This window comes from Herpailurus yagouaroundi, unplaced genomic scaffold (genome assembly GCF_014898765.1).
Source record: "Herpailurus yagouaroundi ecotype Mexico unplaced genomic scaffold, PumYag 162, whole genome shotgun sequence".
Taxonomy (NCBI): domain Eukaryota; kingdom Metazoa; phylum Chordata; class Mammalia; order Carnivora; family Felidae; genus Herpailurus; species Herpailurus yagouaroundi.
Window position 1 is genome coordinate 49266245 of NW_024412403.1, and position 20848 is coordinate 49287092.

The 20848-nt window shown below is 36.2% G+C and overlaps 1 protein-coding gene across 42 annotated transcripts in view; it reads right to left on the reverse strand.

The window, feature by feature from the left end:
- ABI3BP (ABI family member 3 binding protein) overlaps positions 1 to 20848 on the reverse strand; it is a 266973-nt gene that overhangs the window by 134862 nt on the left and 111263 nt on the right. For 35 of the 42 annotated variants that reach the window (XM_040484350.1, XM_040484344.1, XM_040484341.1 and 32 more), the window contains exons 7-14: positions 11803 to 11851; positions 10735 to 10806; positions 9865 to 9957; positions 4574 to 4651; positions 2360 to 2434; positions 1539 to 1613; positions 619 to 690; positions 96 to 170 (exon numbers count right to left, since the gene is read on the reverse strand). In XM_040484350.1, coding sequence (XP_040340284.1) covers positions 96 to 170; positions 619 to 690; positions 1539 to 1613; positions 2360 to 2434; positions 4574 to 4651; positions 9865 to 9957; positions 10735 to 10806; positions 11803 to 11851 — 589 coding nt within the window. The remainder of the gene's footprint in view (positions 1 to 95; positions 171 to 618; positions 691 to 1538; positions 1614 to 2359; positions 2435 to 4573; positions 4652 to 9864; positions 9958 to 10734; positions 10807 to 11802; positions 11852 to 20848) is intronic. The other 7 variants (XM_040484370.1, XM_040484369.1, XM_040484349.1 and 4 more) reach the window with 2 other exon arrangements.

Consider the following 20848-nt stretch of genomic DNA (forward strand, 5'->3'; position numbering starts at 1 on the left):
GATATCAACTAAGGAACCTATAAAAATAAAAATAAGAGAAGTTATTCAATACTGTTGTTCCAATTGATTTTAAAAAGAAAAAAGAAAAAAATTACCAGTTTGAGGTGGGAGAGGTTTGGAATCTTCATATATTTTACTCGTAGGCACAATCCATGGCTTTTCAATGGAAGCTACAGCAAAAAGAAATGGAAGTCGCTGAAGATTATTTTTTGAGAGGAGAAAAAGATACAAATAGGTTGCCGGTATGGTTACGTGACTATCAGAAGCTTGCAATTAAAAGCACACACTATTTCAATCAAAAGTTGGGAAATCATTATGCATCCATCCAGAGAGCATTTAGTGATCAGAAACAGGCCAGAATTTGGTGTCATACTTTCAACATTTTTGAGGACAAAACCTAAATCTATATAGAATTAACATAATGATGACTGTTACTGAAGTTGTAGAAAATGTCATCAAATAAGGGTTTTTGTTTTTAAATCAATCCCTTGTTTGGTTGAGTTACCCAAATTCATCAGTACGTTGAAGTTTGCTGACATAGGATCCAGTAAACGTGGCCTACACAATTAAGCAATCTGCACCCCCATCTTAACACCAGGTTTAAGGTGCTGTTATTACCCAAGGTGCCCCTAGGTTTCTCAAAAGGGAAGGGTGTTTTTGCCTGAGGAAATTCTGGAAGCCTTTTCGGAGCTGCAATGAAACATATAAGACATGTTACAACCTGAGTGAGGTACAAGGAACAGAGAAAAGATTTTTCAAAATCTCAAGCTTGCAAAAACAACAAAAAAGACACAAAAGGGAAAATTATTCATGTCAAGTAAATTGTTGTTAGTCGTATTTCTTATTCTTGTGATTTCAGTGCTGGCTACTATAATCAAGCTTCTTGTTCTATTCTTTATAATCGAGCTGCTAGATTTGAAGAATTTGGGTTCTCCATTTCACCTTTACTAAATGACTTTCCTAATTTCTTTAATTATGTGTTTGTGTGCCCTTAGATATATTTCATTTTAACTCAAATCAAGCACTAAACACATCTGAACTAAAAAATGTCCATCTAATGGCTTTTAAGGATAGAATCTCAGTAACTACATGGCTTTATATTCAACCTACTCCTCCAACAATTTTTGATATTGCACTCATAAATAAATTCTAAGAAACAGTCTACAGAAAAGACCATAAATTCATCTTCTCGGCCAGGAGAAACAATGGAGTAAGAAGATATTTAGAAAAAGTATAGAAAATAATTTATTCAGTGACACAGTGATTTTGAGTAAGAAGAATCACATATAATATCAAAATATGACCGCCAAAAAGAAAAACCATGAAAGGATTTGTCATAAAGACTCTTCAGGATCCTAAGTTATAAAATGTTTTCTAACATTTAAGGGCTTGACGTTGGGGAGCTTACGGTTCTATAAAGCATTTGTCCCTTCTTTCCTAAGAGGAGATCAATTTGAATGAATTAGCCTAAGGATTTCTTTAAAGCATGCATTAAATTTCCAAGGTAATAACAAGCTGTAATGTTTAATAATTTTTACCTAGAGTGCTCAGTGACAATTCAAACCTAGGTATTAGAATAGTTTGCAGTGTTTCCGGGGTCCTTTCGCTGAGAACTAAAATAAAGAAGAATTGAGTCAGCAACTCCCTGAGTCAGGATTTGACACTGTGGTTAACACATCATCATGTGAAGCATGCTCATTACACGGGGTGCACCGGGCAGCTGATGCCTTTCATGGGAAAAGCTGGCGCCTCCAGGAAAAGCTTTGCATAGCTGTTAAAATGTGAAGGTATAGGTTCAAAGGGTGTGGTGTGACATGGAAGATCAACATCACACATACACAAGAAATCACATGCTGCTCCTTTTCTTCAGCAGAAAAGGACAAAGCAAGTTAGATTCTCTTGGACCGAGCACCTGCTAACTTGCATGACATGAAGTTCTTATTAAAAGTCATGACACTTCTGGGGATTCTCCTGAAGTGTCATGCACGTAAGACTCGGGAAGCCTATTGAAACAGAAAACACAAACACAGTGAAGACTTCCAGGTTTCCCCTACCCCTGCAAGATTTGTGGGTTAAAAGACTGGCATTCTGTTTTTTGTTTTTTTTTTTCCTATTCATCCCAAAAGACTGGTAAAAAGTGTGTGTAGTCAGCATCTAGAATCTAGGGCTGCCTAAAATATGAGTCACCAAAATCAAACACGTTAACTCTCTAATGGAATTAGTCCAAGAAATAGGAAGGTTCACTACTGCTAGTAAGAGAGCAAGGGAAATCAAGGAGGTGGGAATGAAGGCATTGGAGTTTCTTTTTGTTTCTATGAGTGTTGGGAATTATTAAAGAAAAAAAAGTTCTTAGAATTACCCAGTGTTTTTTCTGAAAAGTCTAATGCACTAGACACAGTAGGTTTCATGGTTCTTGGCACTGACTCAGGAGTCACTGGAAGGTAAAAAAAACAACTTGTAAATTAAGATAAAATGATGACGCAACCAAAGATCATAAGGCACTTTTGGTGTCCAGTTAGAATTAGTAACGGACTCTTATATATACCAAATCCTTTTCAAGTCCATGAAGGACTCCCTGGCTTGCCCCAGGCACCTGAGCTGACACTTCTCCCAACCCTTCCTTGCTAAGTTTGGTGCACTTTCGATGTGTTCCAAAAAGCACAGTGAACTGACCACCATGAAAGTACTTACTAATCATAATTTTTTATTTGCCTGCTTTTTTCCTTCTCATTATTTCCAGGGCTTAGCACAACGTCTGGAGTAAGCAAGCATGGGACAAATATCTATTAAATGAATTAATAAATGGGCAAATAAAAGAACGACCCAAGGCAAAAAGGTTTATTTTAAACTATTACATTAAATATTTCTCTCTTCCAAACTGCAGTCAACATGCAAAACTTGGAACAGGGTTGAAATTATGTTAAGGATTCAAAAGCTCAACCACAAGGTTGTTCCAAATGCTAAATCAAAGGCAAAGATGAGCTCAGGTAAATAAGAACCAGGATCACTGGGATTCGGAATGAACTGTGAGCTACATGACTCCAGAATTTTGCAGGATAAAGACACAAAATAAACACAATACTTAATAATGAGGTATGGTGTTTGCCTAAATGTTTCTGAAGTGGAAAACTGTGAATACGGTTTGGCAGAGAACTAAAATTCGTAGACTCTCCCATCAGATACTGTGCTAAGACAATAAAGTATAACTGGGAAAAATTAATACAATCTTTGGGGCAGAAAAGGACTTGGAGTCATCCACTGAGTCATGCCTATGCTTTTCTTGGTATTGACAAATTATATTGAAATTAGAAAAGTTACCCAGGAATTTTATTTGAATAGACTATTCCAGCATCTTAAATAGCTTCTACCTTTGACCCACACCCGTGAAGGTGGGGAATGGAAGGTCCATCTCCCATGTAGGTGGAAGCATATACTTCTTACTCTGGCAGAAATATTCCTACTTGAATAGGTTTCTTGAAATCATGTTATTTTATTTCCCTACTAATATTTATCTTTTCTGGACCAGTTATGAATCCAAGACTTTAGTACAAAGTAAATGTCACGGATATTTCAATTTATGGTAATTTTACAGATGAAAAAATTCACTTTAGATTGGAGATATTTTGCTAAGTGTGGATTTGGCGAAATTCTGGGCAAATGTTTGTTTCACTGGGACTTGGATAAAGCGGCATTGCTCTGGCAAAAACTCTGTGGTTCAGAGAATAACATGTCCCCAGTGGCCTGGACTTGGGCAGTTCATTAGAGAAGAAATGCTTGAATGTTTGTTAGTAACGGCTGATCAACTATGGGGAAAATGTATCCACATTTATTCTTGAAAGGATTTTTACTGAACTATTATATATTTTCTTTATATTTGGATTGTTAATCTTTCATAATCTTCTATAGATTAAGTGACTCCAGGCTGCCTTCATAGATATCAAGCTACAGATTTTGGAGGGATAATGGCATTTTGCTAAACTGACCACTTGCAAAAGTGAAGAAATGAAAAATGAACTCATGTCTTCATATAAAAGGAAAGCACCAAAACCACAGTATTACATTTTAGTATAAAAATATTTTAGGGGCGCCTGGGTGGCGCAGTCGGTTAAGCGACCGACTTCAGCCAGGTCACGATCTCTCGGTCCGTGAGTTCAGCCCCGCGTCGGGCTCTGGGCTGATGGCTCAGAGCCTGGAGCCTGTTTCCGATTCTGTGTCTCCCTCTCTCTCTGCCCCTCCCCCGTTCATGCTCTGTCTCTCTCTGTCCCAAAAAAATAAATAAACGTTGAAAAAAAAAATTTAAAAAAATATTTTAGAATGTTGAGGTGACAATTTTAATTGCGAGTGAAAAATATATCTTCCATATTACATATGGGTCATAAGATTCAATAGTTCCTTCTGCATCAGTTGGTTTTCCAAATGTTAAATTAAGGACCTACAATCTCTCTGTTTGTGCTTATGATGAAGATTAATTTCCTAATGGCCCCTCACTGAAAAAAGGTGTAAACTTGTCAATCATTTACCATTTCAAAAAATATTTATTCTTTCAAAATTAACAACATAGGGACCGCATTACCTGTTACGGGCCGTGCTGGGATTTTTTCTACTTCTGGTGTTTTAGATTCAGCAGGTAATGCCAACGTTTCATTCTTAGCTAAAAAGTCAGAGAACAAACAATTCACCTCACTTCCTCATAACACAGTGTCCAAATATAATTCATGAAAACATAATCAAGTAACCTATTATTTCAAGAAATCTATTTTGCTCTTAATTCTTCCCCCCAGGCAGTCAACAAAGTTATTGGGCATTTCAACCAGGGATTCTTCAGAATTCCATCTCCTTAACTCTAGGTAATTCTTTAAGATTTAAATTGGCATTGGAATGAAGAAAAAAATAACAATCCAATACTTGAGATAATTCTCAAGTCATACTGATTCATAAATAGGAGTTTCTGGAAAGCATAGGTTGTATTGCAAATACTCCCTAGAATTTTATATGCAAGTACTCCTAATTAAAAAAAAAAAAAAGAATACATACAAATTTTCTTCATTATACATAGTAATAAAACAATAGGTTATGACACCAAAATTTGAGAAAAATAAATAAAACACATAGGAAACTAAGATATTTAATAATATTTGTGGCAAAAAATAACAGCTATTTATTTGAGCCACATATTAACACTGATCTTTTGGTCTCTGTGGGAGCTAGCATCAAGAATAAAATAATTTTCCCCCCATGTTTTTAACCTCTTCAGAAAACTATGGAAACTTTCTTCTAAAATTTAAGTATTCTTTTTTTAAAGAAAATACATTCTTAAACCAGGGATTCCCAATGATTAAGATATTTCTTATTTTAAAAATACATTTAGGATTAACTTGACTCAGCTATGTAGCACCCTGAATCAATGACTTATTTGTAGTATTTTGAAAGTCTAGTGGCATGAATTAATTAATTCATCCTTGAGATACCCTAATCATGTAACCTTGGAATGATTATAATCAGATGGAATTTTTTTCTTTTCTTTTTTTTTTTTTTTTTAATTTTTCAATTTTTTTTAGAGTCCTAAGACTATACAGAACTTCTTGGGATTCTCAACTTTGGCTTTAGTGACATTTTGGGCTGGATAATTTTTTGTTGGTTCACGGTGGTGGGAGTGGGGCGGGGGGTGGTTACTGTGTGGTATAGAATGTTTGGCAGCATCTCTGGTCTTTACCCACCAGATTTCATTAGCATTTCCACAATTGTGAAAAAAAAAAAAAATGTCTCCAGATATTGCCATTTATCTCCTTGGGGACAAAGGTGCCCTCTGCTGAGAACTACTGATCTAAGTGATTCTCTCAAAGTTCTTTGAGTATCAAAGTTTTAAAAACTTCTTTCTGTAGTTCACATCACTGTTGTAAAGACCATTTTCTTAACAGTTAACATGGGCTACAAATTATTTATTCTGAAGGACTTCAAGACTATTGTAAAGTCGTCCCTTTCACAATAATAGAAACAAATCAGTTTCAATCTGTATTATGGAGGTCTACAACAAATTTTTACAGACAGCTGATTGTTTTCAGGAATGATTTAAAGTGCTAGAAATAGAGGTCACAAGTGCTTCCATATTTGCCACATCTAACAATCAAGTGTGTGTTTTGGATTCATGTACACATAAAGTTGCACAGCATTTCTGTACAAAAGAAATGTTAAATACCATTGTTCAAGTTAATTTAGCAGGGCATAAAGAGAGGGACTCTATGAAATAATTTAAAAAGCAGATCCAGTAGAAATTTATAATAAACTCCATTTTTAAAATTTCTGAACTTAACATTTTCTTCTGTTGCTGTGACAGCTTTTGTTTAGAACCACTGTGATTGTGAGCACAGGAAAAAACATTCAGATTCCAGATTTTTATGAACTCTGTTTTTTATGAAACCTGTTACTTTCAAGGTTTGCCATGTAAGGAGATAAAGGGTTTTTTTAATGCTTTTTTTTTTTTTTTTCTTTTCAGTGTCCTCTTCTCCTTCAAGACACCTTTGCGAATCCTCTCCTTCCTGGGTAATAGCCTATGGTGGTTTCCTTGGCTGACTAGGACTATTTATCTATTTATTTTAACCTATAGATCTTATTTCAAACAATGCTCTGGATTACCTTGCTTTAGCTTCCTGTATTAAAAACATGCCCTCAGCTGGCAATCACATTAACCTAAAATTAGGCTGTTAGTGGGGGAAAAAAAGGTAAACTACCCTCCCAAGAGACATTTGTATTCTTCGCACATCACTAATACCTTATAAAGGCATAGAGTGTTTCTAAAAATGCCATTTCAGACATCAGAGAAATTGGTAGATAGAGATTTTTGAATGAAAGAGCCTTTATGCCTCTTATCAAGCCATGGGCATTCACCTACATTATGTACAACCATAGTCTTGGCAAGAACACAGTAAAATGCCACCAGAACATGGCCTGAAACCCAGGAAATTCCCTTTCCTCTCTGATTCTTCTCTACCTTTTTTCAACACAGTTGTTTCCTTTCATTTTTGGCAGGCTAAGTCTTGGCTTTGGCAAACCCTTTATATGCCCCTGGGAGGGGTGTGTGTAATACTAGCTTTCTTGTTTATTTCGTTCATTACTCACACCATGTGTTCTTAGAACAAAAGCTATTAATTTCTTGATGTCCCATGATGGGCCCTGTTGGAATGAGGATATTATTTTTAGGATTTACCCCCTCAAGAAAATAGTACATTTCTGAACTGCAGTGTTAAATAACTTCAGGAAACTTTATTTCTCCCTTGGTAGTATAAAGCACTATTTAAGCAATATCTCTTCTCATTAAATACGGTAACCTTAAAATGTAATTTTTAAATGTAGTCTTTTAAGACGGTACATTTGATGGATTTACTGGACATTTTCAAATATACTAGCTGCCAAACTTTTCAATGCACAAGAAATTTGTCATGTATTAAATTTAAGCTGGTGTTTTGCCAGAAAAGTCAAAAATTATATTTACTGTTTGCATACAATTTTTCTTTATTTAAATCACACTTAATCCTGAAGATTTAGTGGATCATATCAGAAAAATAAAAGCAGAAACAAAACAAAACATATCCACTGTGTAATTCTCTAAGGAAAATAAAAAGACTGAATTGGTATTAAGGCAGCATGTAGAACTTCACAAAAACCAAAAAATTTAGGAAAGATCACACAAGACTAAAGAACAAAAAACATCATCCACTTCAAAATGGACAGCAGTGTTCTGGGGAAAAAACTTCTCATTTTCAGCCTCCTTCACAGATTCTGTTTTTTGTGGTTTTGCTGGATGGATTAGGAACCACTTCAGTAAGAGATTGGCCAGTTCCTTTTTTAACTCCTCCCCAACAAGACTCCCAAACAGGACCAGGACAAGGCATATAGGCTCTGGGCCGAGAACAGGTAAGTTTAAGAGTACTGAACACTGGATTCCAAACATAGGTTCACTGCGGAAATTCAATTTGGAAGGTTCCTGGCTCTTAACATGGCATTTAGATGATGCAGAGTTTAGTCACAGAGTTTGACAGCTAAAAGAGAAGTGATCGAGTCTGAGGAACAAATTAAGGAAATTTTGTCTCAAGTCACTTGTCTACATTCTTGGAGGTAACTCACTCTAGGACCAAAAGGTATGAATATGTCATAATAAAAATATAAGGATGCACAAAATCACAAAGATTGGAAAATATTTTGACATCTTAATAAAATGGTGATATGTAAATTCTGAAAGCTTTTCTAAAATTTGGGGGACTGTTCAGTCTAACAGTTAAGTGCTCTACTACTTACTTAAGGCTTTGTTTTTCCTTCTTTCAGTCAATTCTCAAATTAACAGGAGAATTTAAGAGTTAACTTTTTAAAACTGTTCCAATCTGATTGCCTAGCATCAAACAAGCAAAGGTCAGGAGAAATTAAGTCTGAGGTCCTGTCGTGGGCAGGACCTGTGTAACTTACCTATATAGTAAGTGCTAAAGTTCTTTGCTAGTGCATAATTCAGAGAAAATATTCACCTTTTTTAGTTTTGTTCAATTTCTACTACATCATGCCCTCTCCTTCCATATTTACCAATAGCCCAAGTCATTCTCTGGAGACCGTAGAGGGATGGTTCTCAAAGTGTGGTTCCTGGACAAGTGGCTTTAGTATCTCCTGGGTGCTAGTTAGAAAGGCAAACTCTCGGGTCCTACCCCCTAGCTACTGAAACAGTAACTCTGACGGTGGGTCCAGCAGTCTGTGTTCACAAGCCCTTCGGGACTTCTGATGCTCCATCACATTTGAGATACTGTGCCATAGAGACAATCCTGACTAATTTGATTCTAAAATGCAGCAACTAATTTACTCCATTGAACACCACAATTATTTCCTGGGCTCCTTTTAAAGGGTTTTGCTGTTTTTTCCCCCTCCAAAGTGTGATTTTTTATGTTTTTAAAACACTGAAATTATATCAAGTTATTTATAGAAGTAGGAGGCAGTATCAATCTCAAGTAAATAATAATTATAACATACCTGACCTCTACAGCAGTTCTCACTAAAAACATCTCATGGCCCCTTGACAGTATAGTACAATAATTTTTTAACAATCACTCTATTTGAAAATTTTACCTAAATAAATGTATTTTGGATAATTTGATAAATGTTCACTTTAAATATAAATACATTTCATATAATTTATAATAACTTTTTACCTACAAAAGTTATTTGCATAAATACTTGCAACACTCTAATCTCTCTGTCCCTTACTATATTTTTTCCAATTTTTTTTCTCGTGGTAAAATATACATAAGATGCAGTATATCAACCATTTTAAGTGTATATTTCAGTAATATCAAATACATTCATAATGTGTGGAACCATCACCACCATCCATCTCCAGAACTTTTCCCATCTTAAACAGTGAAACTCTGTATCATTACACCTTCTTTATCCATTCATCAGTCGATGGACACTTGGACTATTTCCATAACTTGGCTATTGTAGATAATGGTGCCATAAACATCACCGTGCATATCCATTCATTTGTTGATGGACACATGGGTTGCTTCCATGTTTTAGCTATTGTGAATCATGCTGGTATGAACGTAGATGTCCAAATACCTCTTTGATAACCTTTTTTCTAATTCTTTTGGTTATATACCCAGAAGTGGAATTGCTGGATCATGTGGTAATTCTATGCTTAAATTTTTGAGAAATGGTCATACTATGTTCCACAGCAGCTGCACCATTTAACATTCCCATCAATGGTGCACATGCCTTTTCCTTACTTTTTACTTTAAGATGCCCACATAGCTCATTTGCTGTATTCCTTGGATATCCTAGGATTATCAGTACTAGTAGTCAGTCACTGCAAAGTTCACTGCTGCTTACCTAACTGTGTCTTGATTGCATCTGAAATCTCAAGCATTATGGATGTAGGAAGCTTTACAGTGGTTTCATTGAGACCTGGAACAATAAGGTGGACTGCAAGGAAATAAAGTAAGAGGAAGAAAATGCATCATGACATAAAGTAAAGCTCATCATTTAACAAAAAACTACAAAATTTAGCAATTATATGGCTTAATCACTTTTAAACCAAACCTAAAATGTCAGGAAAAAATATGACAGTACCTTTTAAATAGTTTTTTTTTTTTTAATATTCAGAACTAAACTACAAAATCCTGGCTTTTAATCCACAGACTCAAAAATCATAAAATGGTTGTTTAAGATGTGTAGTGAAAAAGAACACCATTATTAATAATAATTTTTAAGTTTAATTTATTTATTTTGAAAGAGAGGAAGAGGGAGAATCCCAAGCAGGTGCTGCACTGTCAGCGCAGTGTCAGATGTGGGACTCCATTTCACAAACTGAGATATGACCCGAGCTGAAATCAAGAGTGAGACGCTTAATTGACTGAGCCACCCAGGCTCCCTATTATTAATAATACTTTTTAAAAAGCAGCTCAATACAACAAGGACTCCCTCCCAACTGCAACAACACTATGAGGCAGGTAGGATGGGTGCCACCATTCCCACCAGGCATGGGCTAGAAATGCTTCTCTAACATACTGTAATAGAGGTAGCAGCTCTTGGCTCCTAGCCTAGAATGGACACAAAGAAGGATGCTAAATATTCAAAGAAAATGAACCAATTTCAATTTAATAGACCTGCTAACAGGTCTAACAGTATATAACTCCATAATGGTCCTATTATCAAAAATAGCCTGACTTAATGCAGGTATAGATACCAAGATATACTCACCTAATATTGTTCCTCCAAAGGGAGTCTTATCAGGGGATTTAGTTGAAGCCCTGTGAGTAACATTCTGAATCACTGTTGAAATGAAAAAAGTTAACAGTGTGATGGGAAAAAAACAGTAAGCAGTAAATAGCAGTACTGTGATATGAAGCAATCTGCATGGGGTAAGCCTGGATATAACTTTTAAATTAGTAAAAAGTAACTCTTTGCACTGGTACACAGCCAACGAAAGGACTGGAAGGCACATCTCACCTTAACACCTACGCCTTTAGGTAATGAAAGGCTGTTACTCTATCATCAAGTGTTCCATTCTAATGAGATGAAATTTCCTTATATCTACTCCCCTGCAACCTACCCAAGTTAAAAAAAAATAGCACAAAACAGGCAATTAATACAGTAAATTTTAAAAAGTGAAAATGTATGTTCTCAAAGAATCTAGATTATTCCAATACTGACACTGTTTGAGATTACACTTAAGACATGTGTTTTCTTAAAATGATTAATTATTATAAATGTCTGATCTCTTCTACCAAGAAACTTTCTGGAAATACTGGAGTCATTTTAATAATTTGAAAAACTGAAAGTCAAAACAAAAACAATTGGATAGTGAAATGGAATGACATTATAATTCTCAAAAACTGGATGCCTTTACTTTCCTAAAGGGAGCACTAAATCATAGTTTTCGTTTCACTAATCCAAATATCCTATTAATGATTTTCTTCATGTACACTAACTTAACCCTGAACAAAGCCACACATATTCAACCGTTTTTTTTTTTTAAAGTTAATACTTGTTATGGTTGCTTTGTCCCTAGTTGTCCAACCAGTGAGACTTGCCAAGACTTGACCTATTGGTATGAGAGCCAAAATTAAGTTCTAATTTGTTAGACCATACTGATTTTTTCACACTTTCGCTTTAAAATAGTCAGAAAAAAAGATTTTAATGTGCTATGTTTAATTATCTCAGTGCAAAAAGTATATTAAAACTAGTTCTAAACTGTTAACTATATTGGAATTAAAATTTACAGAAATAGTTCTAAACACATATCCAGAGCAGACTCATACAAATTACCTTGTTTGATGACTGTTATTGGGATTAGCTTCCTTGGGACATATGCTGGCTGAAAAGAGAAGAGATTTGGCTTTTTAATTAGTGTTAAATTTAAAAATAAATAAATAAAGCAAAGACCTGGAAGTAGCCTGTCTTGTCTACGGTTGCTGGAAATCTTAGTACATAGGTCTACCTCTATTTTTTTTAATTTTTATTTACTTTGAGAGAGAGAGGGAGAGAGAGACAGAGAGAGAACTCTCACACACAAACAGAGGAGGGGCAGAGAGAGAAGAGAGACAGAATCCCAAGCAGGCTCTGCACTGTCAGCACAGGGCCCCAAGTGGGGCTTGAACTCACCAACTGTGAGACTATGACCTGAGCCGAAATCAAGAGAAGGATGCCTGCCTGGGCCACCCAGGAACACTTACCTACCTCTATTTTATTAGGCTTACTTGGTTTTCCCCATAAATGTCCAAAGACTTGAAAGAAGCAATTTCTTCAGAGCTCCCATTATGTTACTTTACCTTGAAACTGCAATGGAAAGGAACTGAACCATGTGGATTGACTACTAGTTCATCTATCACTTCATTTGAGATGTGACCCAGCCAGATTCTGCCCTTACATTTCCCCTCAAACAGATGCTAAGCTACATATTATCTTTTAAAACTGCTCAGAATCCATTGTTTGAGTGTACCCAACTGCTACTACTATGGGCAATCCAACCACCACGCATCTCCTTGTCCAAGAAAGCAGAGCTGGCATTCAGATCCAGAAATTTCTACTTCCAAATCTTGTACTTTTAACCATCCTGCACACATTTATGCACAAAGACCTCAAACTAGAAAGGCAGGTCCCAATGCATTCTCCCCTCTCCCAAATTGCCTCAGATGTCCTACAGCAAGTCCTGATGCCATGGAGTACCTTGAACTAGAGACAGGTTTAGTGTTACCCTTAAAGTGGAGTAATCACTGGACATAATTGTGAGCCAAGGATAAGACAGCTAATGGATAGACATAGAAACAAAATAAGGAAAGCAAATATATAGGGAAGAATTAGACCAAGTTAAAGGAGTAATCATGAGTGAGCACATTGATTTTTTTTAATGCTTGATTTAACCTGTATACATAACATAGAGACTCCATGTACCAGATCTGTTAAGAATCCAGAATGTGCTGAATGAGATACTTACCACATAGGTGTTTACACTTGTGAACAACAGAGACTCATTGATGTGCTAACATTTCAGTGAATGATATGCCCATAATAATGAAGGGCCACACAATCAGAAAGAATGAAATCTTGCCATTTGCAACTATGAAGATGGAACTGGAGGGTATTATGCTAAGTGAAATTAGTCAGAGAAAGACAAATCTCATATAACTTCACTAATATGAGGAATGTAAGATACAAAGCAGATGAACATAAGGGAAGAGAAACAAAAATAATATAAAAATAGGGAGGGGGACAAAACATAAGAGACTCTTAAGAGAACAGAAGGTTGCCAGAGGGGTTGTGGGAAGGGGAATGGGCTAAATGGGTAAGGGGCATTAAGGAATCTACTCCTGAAATCATTGTTGCACTACATGGTAAATAACTTGGATGTACATTAAAAATAAGTTAGTTAATTAAAAAAAAAAGAGGGGCCACAATACCAAACTTACTGTTTGCTATTTTTCTTCTTGTATTAAGGTCCTTATGTTTAAAAACCACAAAAAGTAGGGGCGCCTGGGTGGCGCAGTCGGTTAAGCGCCCGACTTCAGCCAGGTCACGATCTCGCGATCCGTGAGTTCGAGCCCCGCGTCAGGCTCTGGGCTGATGGCTCAGAGCCTGGAGCCTGTTTCCGATTCTGTGTCTCCCTCTCTCTCTGCCCCTCCCCCGTCCATGCTCTGTCTCTCTCTGTCCCAAAAATAAATAAACATTGAAAAAAAAAAATTAAAAAAAAAAAAAACAACACAAAAAGTAGAAGTTTACTATTGCCAGATTTCTAAAAAGTAGTATTTATACCTATGGACCCAGTGCTATAGACTGAATGCTTATGTTCCCCCAAAACTGATATGTTAAAACTAAACTCCCAAGTGTGATGGTAGAAAGACCTTTGAGAAATGATTAAGTCATGAGGGACCCAGCCCTCATGAGTGGGATTAGTGCTCTTATAAAAGAGACTCCAGAGAGGTCCCTCCACCCTTCTACCCAGTGAGGACATAGTGATAAACTGGCTGTCTGTGATCCAGGAAGCAAGCTCTCAGGAGACACCAAATCTGCCAGCACCTTGAACTTGAACTTCCCAGGCTCCAGAACTATGACAATTAAATGTTTGTTTTTTAAGCCACTCAGTCTATGGTATTTTGTTATAGCAGCCCTAGTGGACTAACACACACAGTAATTTCCTTCATCACAATCTAGCCTAATCTAATATTGATCTAAGGAATTAAAGATCAATACCTTTACACATAAATTATTACCACTATGTGAAACAACTACATCATCCAAAAGCAGAAGTCTTATTAAATAAACTATGACTCAAATTTTTGACATCTGCTTAACAAAGTAGAAAATATGCATAATATAAATATAAACGTTACAATTATAACCACATTATAACCTCATTTTATAACGAGTTATGTACAGACAGATCAGAAAGAAAGATCATAGTTGTTTTTTTTTTTAAAACAGTAGCTATTTCTTATAAATGGATTCATTTCATCTTTTATACTTCTCTTTCTCAGTTCTTTACAAGCATGAATTACATTTTAATTAAGAAAAGTTATTTTGATCAACAGTCTGTTCAATTACTACATCCGGGTCTGTACCTACAGAACTCATGTGCTATTGGTAAATAGAGGAATGATTTAAGTATAATTTATACACATTTTTCCCCAGACAAGGGGAAGGGAATAGTAGAAATAGAAGCATCACCTTCAGCAGGAGAAGAAAAAAAATTCTCAGCTTTGGTATCACACTGGCAGCAGGATCTCTTTCAGCTTTATCATAAGAAAATTAATTAGGAGCACTCGCACACAGGATCCTTTCCCTGAGAGATACAGGCTCTGCCTCACGTGTCCACCTGTCCTGCTCTAGTGAAAGGGACATGAGCACATGGCCTTTATCATTTGAGAACTTTACTTTTTTAATTTTTTAAAGTTTATTTATTTGAGAGAGAGGTAAACAGCACAAGTGGGGAGAGGCTGAGAGAGAAAGGAGAGAGAGAATCTCAAGCAGGCTCCATGCTGTCAGCACAGAGCTCGATGTGGGGCTTGAACCCATGAACTGTGAGATCATAATTCAAGCTGAAACCAAGAGTTGAACGCTTAACCGACTGGGGCACCCCTCACTTGAGAACTTTAAATACCAGGTGTGCCAACCTCCAGCCACAGGAGAAGCACTTGCTGGAGGGGCCACATTATCCTTCCAGGTACTAAGGATCATTTTTGTTAGAGCTGTTGCTACAGTTCCAAAGGCTTTTTGAAAGCCCTATTTTTTTATTTGTCCTATGAATCCTGCCACTTACAGCACATTTTGCAGAATGTGAAGTTTTTCAGACACATCACAATGCAGCAAAAACACCTACATGTTGCTGTGTTGACTGCTTTCAAATTTCATTATTTCAGTTTTTAGTTCCTTTGCTGTGATGATTTGTTTTAAACAATTTTTGACAAGAACAAATGGAAAATATTCCACTCTTCACGTGAATGGAACAAAGTTTCTCTTTGAGCTCTTGAGTATCTACCAATGTTCCGTTATGATGACATGACTATATGTACAATATGTGCTGCCAAAAAACAAGGAAATAATTTAGCTGCAGGACCCAGTTCTTTCTAGACCTATAATTACTCTCTTGCCTAATCTGCAATCCGAAGATGTACCAAGACTGGACTCATGAGCAAGTAGCTGCCTCTCTATAAGTGGGGTTTGTAGGGGCATCAGGGAAATACTTCTGCCTAAAATGTCTATGCTGAAGGGGCACCTGGGTGGCTCCATCAGTTAAGCATCTGACTTTAGCTCAGGTCATGATCTCACAGTTTGTGAGTTTGAGCCCCGCACTGGGCTGTCTGCTCTCAGCACAGGGCCCAATTTGGATCCTCTGTCCCCCTCTCTCTCTCTGCCCCTCCCCTGCTCACATTTTCTCTTTCTTTCTCTCCTTCTCCCTCCCTCTCAAAAATAAACATTAAAATGTCTATGCTGAAGGCTCTAAAATTCCCACTAAGAGGTTGACACTGTGAGTCCTTTCCCTGTATCTTTTTATGAAAGTGTAGGAAACAGTCTGTTACCAGGATTCATTGAAAAATGAAATATTGTGATAATTTCCAAGTTAACAGTGTTTAACCAATTACAACCCAATTTTAATCAAACTGTTCTGTGTACAGTGTTTTTGAAAAAGGTACCAGTTCCTTCACTGCTGTCCCAGTTTTGCTCTCAGGCCATGTCCTTGCCGGCTCTCTTTTCTGTGGACCTTTTGTGGACTCCCATTCCTGCCGCAAGCCTCTATCGCCGCAGATCTTGTCCTCCCTTCATTAGAAACTCTTTTCTGTGTTTACTGTATGCCTGGATGTAAGCATATTTCCCTCCTGCCCTATAAGAAATGCGGTATTTCCTTTTTCCTGACTTTCAGGATACCCTGTTCCTAAAGAACCTAGGTTGTACTATATATATTCTGAGCTGGGGACTAGTTAAGGGAATTCATTTCTACCATTTTTCTGGGGACCTGATGGCCAAGTATCAGGTGGGGAGACTCTATGGGGAGAGAATGCTGATGTGGTCAACAGCAATGACCTGATGACCAATTCAGCCTGATTTTAAGTCCTGGTTAGGGAAAGCCTATGCATAGCTGGAAATAACCACAGCAGTAACCATATAGGATAAGGGACTTCTTACTCACTCTGCATTATACTAACTTCCTCCTGGTATTATTTTGAAAATTAGCTTTAGTACATGTAGTGATAATGTTGTTCTTTCCAGCCTCTTCTTTTCAAGTTTGGCTATTTGGTGTTTTCGTGATATCAGAATATTCATTGTAGATTTAACTAGTTTTAGCTCCTGAGATAAAGACAAGTTGCCCATTTGGGGAGTGGCTAATGGTTGCTCAAAGTCAAGCTTCAGTGGTTTAAGCCAAACCACATGAAAAGAACTTGGACCTGTTACACTGTGGTTTTAATTCATTTTTAGGATGTTCTAATGAAAGTTAGGAAACACATTGATTTAATCTAATGTCCTACTTGCAAAAGTCTTCATATTTCTGGTCATTTAGGGAGGAATCACATATACACCTTTGATAGTATCATCGGTCTAGATAGAAGTTTTTCAAATTTCTGCTTAAGACACCAATTGCTACAGATACCTGATATATTCATTGTATACAATCTTAAGGTGCGAGTGGTGACCACATGGTATTTCTCCCTGTTCACTTTACTTATCTGATAATGGTTACACTCTAAAAATTGTCACAACTTCTCTTTTTGCCAATAATAGACATGGTTTTAAAGATGGGTGGATCTCTGATGGAAAAAAACAGAAGGGTAAAAGATGTCATATACTAGGGGAACACTTATTCTAAAGCGATTTTGATTAAATAATTAAACTTCTATTTTAAAATCTCTATTAAGGGGCACCTGGGTGGCTCAGTTAAACGGCTGACTTAGGCTCAGGCCATGCTATCACGGGGTTCCTGAGTTCCAGCCCCCCATCAGGTTCTCTTGCTGTCAGCTTGGAGCCTGCTTCAGATCCTTCTCCCTTTCTCTCTGCCTGCCCCCCCTCCCCACATGTGCATACCCTCTCTCTCAAAAATAAATGCTTAAAATAAAATAAAATCTGTTAAATGCTTCAAAAATTGTTTAGTGAACTAGTAAGATAACTTAGTTTTTTTTAAAATATAGACCTAACGTGTTAAAATTAGGTCCTTTTAGCCATGTTCTTGATTGGATCCTGCATAATAAAATAAAACCTATTAATAAATATTAGGTTTCACATCTGTCAACAGGGGGTTCTACAAGCCCCTGGGAGGCTTGGTCCATTAAGCAAACAACTCTTGATTTTGGCTCAGGTCATGATCTCACAGTTCATGAGTTCAAGTCCCCTGTGGGACTCCACACTAACTTAGAGCCTGCTTGGGACTCTCTCTTCCCTTTCTCTGCTTCTCTCTCTGCTTCTCCCCCAAACTAGTTCTCAAGCCTGCACATACACACGCTCTTTCAAAAAAAAAAATAAATAAATAAACTTAAAAAAAAAAAAGTGTGTTCTAAATTCTCAACATGGACCCAACAGCATAATTATGATAAATGTGTATTTCTTTCACAGTATCTTGAATCTCAAGTAATACAACTTGTATAGAATAAATCACAATCTTTAAAATTCACCTTTTGTCTGATTTTTCTGGAGGTATAGGCAGGGGTGAAAGTAGAATAAAGGCACCAACCATCAGAAGAAACCTCTGGCACCTGTACCTGGTACAAGTGTGCTGGGGCTTGCCAACAGAACATGTGTGGAGATACATGAATTACAAATATAATGCACCAGATGCTTAAGATGGGGCTCTTTTTAACATTCAAATTTTTAGCGTAAATATTATTTATCTTTTAAAAATGGATATCCTATAGTTCAAATTGTCTTTTCCTTTCCAAATCTCTGTTTAGAAGAAGTTAAGTGTTTGCTGCATACAAGTTTTAGGTGTAAACACATATAGGTGAATGAAAGCATTTTTCAATGCATCTTTTGCTTAAAAGTCTAAAAGTAAAACATTTGGAATTAATTTCATAGTTCTTGAAATATTGCCTTCTAAAAGCAGTCTCAGAGATATCTGAACATTTGGATTGATATTGACTATTTGGATTAAAATATGCCTCTAAAATATCAAATCTATTTTCAGAATCAATTCTAAGTGGTCACGTAAGATGGTCTAAGGCTATCCCAAGTGGTTCCTTTTCAACTTTCCTGTGTTCCAGAGCTACCCAAGAGGACAGATGGCTGTGCAGAAAGTGACAATGGAGAAAGCCTCACAGAGAAGCCTTAAAATATCTTTTTAATTAATTTGGGTTTTCCTTTGGAAATAACCAAGAGTTTCAAACCACAACTCATCACAGCTGGCTGGAGTTGGGAGTACTCCGCCTCACAGCTTGAAGTGATAAAATATCTGGCTTTGTGTCACAGATGCAGGAAGTTTCTTCCTCGACCTTCTCATCATGGCTATTTATGATATGAAAAAGAAATTAAATTCCTTGGGAGTAAACATCAATCATCTTTCCCAATTTTGCTGAGTAACTCTCACTAGATGAAATATTTTGCACAAAACACTATTGGGATATGATTGAAGAAAAGGAATGAAAGAAATGACATCATTGGGTCACATGTAAGACAAAGCATGACAGCCAAGAGGGTGGGAGATAAGATATGCCTCCTAGGTAACCATTCACAACAACAGTGGGGGTTGTTCCAGAAGAGAATCAAAGAGCAACTCTATTCCCTGTGGTTGGATTTGAGACAAAGCCAGAGAGGGACCTTAATAAGGAATGGTACAACTCAATACTTAGTACTGGGCCAAATGATTGTTTGGAAAAAATATATATAACCTAATCAATATATGACTTTACCACCTGCAATATAGTGAAATACAACCCATATAGTTTAGAATTTAATTACCACAAAAATCAAACCACTTATAAAACTAAAAACAAAAGAGGGAAATATTTGCTCTCTGGATAAAGAAGGGCTTTATAAAATATAATATAACTGTAAATATGACAATGGAAAAGACAAATAATTTGATTAAACAAATTTTATAAGTAGGCTATTTCAAAAATTTCCATAAACAAAATTGATAACAAATGTGAGAATAATGTTCCTAGATGATATAACCAAGAGTCAACGTTCTTTAATCTATAAAATCTTTAAAATCTATTCAATAAAAACCATGAGACCCCCCCCATTGAATTAAAGACTAAAACTAAAAGTCATTAAATGGAAAATACAAATGGCTGATAAACAAGTGAAGAAAGCAGTGCTATTAGAAATCAGGGAAAAAATTTATAAAACATTTTAAACTATTACATTATGTGAAAATTTAGTGATGGAAATACATATTGATAATCAAGGCATATTAGCAAGATAACTCTGATATATTGATAGCAAGATGGTAAAATGGCCCAACCTTTCTAGAAAGAAATTTGATCATATAGGAAGTTTTCAATATATTAAGAATCTAAGTTACTAATTCCTAAGTATCAATTATAAAGAAACAAGTAGACAAATGAACTAAGATTATAGTCATAAATGTTTGCCATAGCATCACTTATAATTAAAAACAATTAGAAATAACTTGAATGCCTACAAATTGGAAACTGAGTTTCCAATTTATATTATAGAATACACAGTAATTAAAATTATATATATGAAGAGCATTTTATGACATGAAATATGCTATGCCATATTTTGACTAAGTGGATTATAAATGGTTTTATACTCGTCTTTATTTGGCAGTGTTGTAGATAATTTTGTTTTTATTGCTTTCCCCATATCTATATAGTCTCAATTTTTAGATATTAGATTAGGAAACAAATCAAAATCTAAAGAAAGGAAAGAAAAAAATGAATGAATGAATGAATGAATGAATGTGACATGGGAATTTACCTGCCATCTCCTTTCTTACCTGATGATTTGCAACATAACAAAACACTTTCCTGGGCAATCTAATAATCATTACTTGATCATAAATTTACAAGGGACACACTTTTCTGCCAATGTAAACCACAGAAACATTTGCCTTATCAGGATTAATTCTCAATCTTTTTTACCCAAACCATTTTTCTGTCACTGACAAGAATTCTGCATTTTTTTTCCATCCCAATGAGGTATGTACTACCTTTTTTTTCCTACTAGCCTACATGATCAATGGGGTATTCTTTTGACTATTTCATTAGACATAAAAGATATCCATCCACAACATGGACACATTAAATAGAGCAAATTTGCAGCCACGAATAGTCTTTGCATGTTCACTTGACTGGAGGGTATTTCCCTGGCTGGATACTCCCAACACATAGGGACCAAAGCCAGTGTTGGACCAAAGCCAGCACCAAAT